This window comes from Sinocyclocheilus grahami, unplaced genomic scaffold, assembly GCF_001515645.1.
Source record: "Sinocyclocheilus grahami isolate Dianchi unplaced genomic scaffold, SAMN03320097.WGS_v1.1 scaffold24.1, whole genome shotgun sequence".
Lineage (NCBI taxonomy): Eukaryota > Metazoa > Chordata > Actinopteri > Cypriniformes > Cyprinidae > Sinocyclocheilus > Sinocyclocheilus grahami.
This window is the reverse complement of record NW_015505203.1, coordinates 3,031,390-3,032,940: the sequence shown is the minus strand read 5'-3', so window position 1 is coordinate 3,032,940 and position 1,551 is coordinate 3,031,390. Positions and strand designations below refer to the sequence as shown.

Sequence of the window (1,551 nt, the reverse complement as noted above, 5' to 3'; positions counted from 1 at the left end):
TTTGCTATTCTATTTGAAAATTGTCCGGAATATCGTTCCATAAATGAAATTCTGAAAGCTTGTAATGCAAATCAGTGAGATCTTTATTACAGCTTACTACTGACAAGAGTTGTCACTCTATATGTTTCAATAGTGTTTTAATAAGTTGATATAAATATGTGACCCTGGACCACAAAACCAGTCATAAGGGTAAATTCTGAAATCTCAAAGCTGAATAAATAAGCTTTCCATTGATGTATGGTTTGTTAGGATAGGACAATATTTGGTCGAGATACAACTATTTGAAAATCTGGAATCTGAGGGTGCAAAACAATCAAAACATTGAGAAAATCGTCTTTAAATCGGTCCAAACTAAGTTCTTAGCAATGCATATTACTAATCAAAAATGAAGTTTTGAGATATTTATGGTAGGAAATTTACAAAATATCTTCATGGAACATGATCTTTACTTAATATCCTAATGATTTTTGGCATAAAAGAAAAATCGATCATTTTGACCCATGCAATGTATTTTTGGCTATTGCTGCAAATATACCCCAGCGACTTAAGACTGCTTTTGTGCTCCAGGGTCACGTATGCTTAGTTTTATGATCATAGCTCTGTAGTTTCAAAGCATATAATGCAATGTAATACAATGATGATTGAGAGACTAACAAATAAACGCTCCTCAAATGCCTGATGATTATATTTGATACTCACATTTGAACATTAAATAATGTATGGATAATCAAGTAAACTTAAGTTACTTCAGTTCATCTTTAAATATTACTAACAATAAGTTATTCTCATATTCCCTGAATAAAGATTTCACAGCAAAAACACACGTGAACAACGACTTGAAGGTGGATGTTTGTACAATTATACTAAAAGGTATTTTACTTGCTAAAAAAGTATAAACTATCAGTCAGATGACAAAAGCCATGTAGCAGATTATGAACAACAGGTTTTTAGATAATTGGAGTCTTCATTTGCTTATCAAATATGATACAGTAGGCTTATAGGGTTAGAGTAGGAAAAGCTTATTTTCCTGTGATTATGCATGCAAATTTCCTTCATAAAAACAGTATTAAGAGTATCAATATTACCTGTGTGCAGGGGTGAGTATGCGTTGGCGGAGTACACCGAGGTCAAAGCCATCACTCTGAAACTCAGCGAGCGGCTGACACTGTGATCTGAAGAAACTCTTTACCATCTGTCTCACTGCAGCTCCTTTCTGTTTATTTCATGTAGATGTGCTGTACAGGTTCAAAAAAAGAAAGAAAGTTTGTGTTTTTATTTTTATTTAATTTGGATGTTTTAATATCAAGCAAAGTCATCCATCATCTCTCAATATTTACTAATATAAAGATATATATATATACAGTGGGTACGGAAAGTATTCAGACCCCCTTACATTTTTCACTCTTTGTTATATTGCAGCCATTTGCTAAAATCATTAAAGTTAATTTTTTTCCTCATTAATGTACACACATCACCCCATATTGACAGAAAAACACAGAATTGTTGACATTTTTGCAGATTTATTAAAAAAGAAAAACTGAAGTATTCAGA

At 32.2% G+C, this 1,551-nt stretch overlaps 1 protein-coding gene across 1 annotated transcript in view; it reads left to right on the top strand.

Moving 5' to 3' along the window:
* The window catches only part of LOC107563436 (aldehyde dehydrogenase family 1 member A3), a 32,750-nt gene extending 31,512 nt beyond the window's left edge, over positions 1–1,238 (top strand). Inside the window, exon 13 of the mRNA XM_016248316.1 lies at positions 1,096–1,238. Coding sequence (XP_016103802.1) covers positions 1,096–1,171 — 76 coding nt within the window. The 3' untranslated portion in view covers positions 1,172–1,238. The remainder of the gene's footprint in view (positions 1–1,095) is intronic.
* Positions 1,239–1,551: the final 313 nt, after the last annotated feature.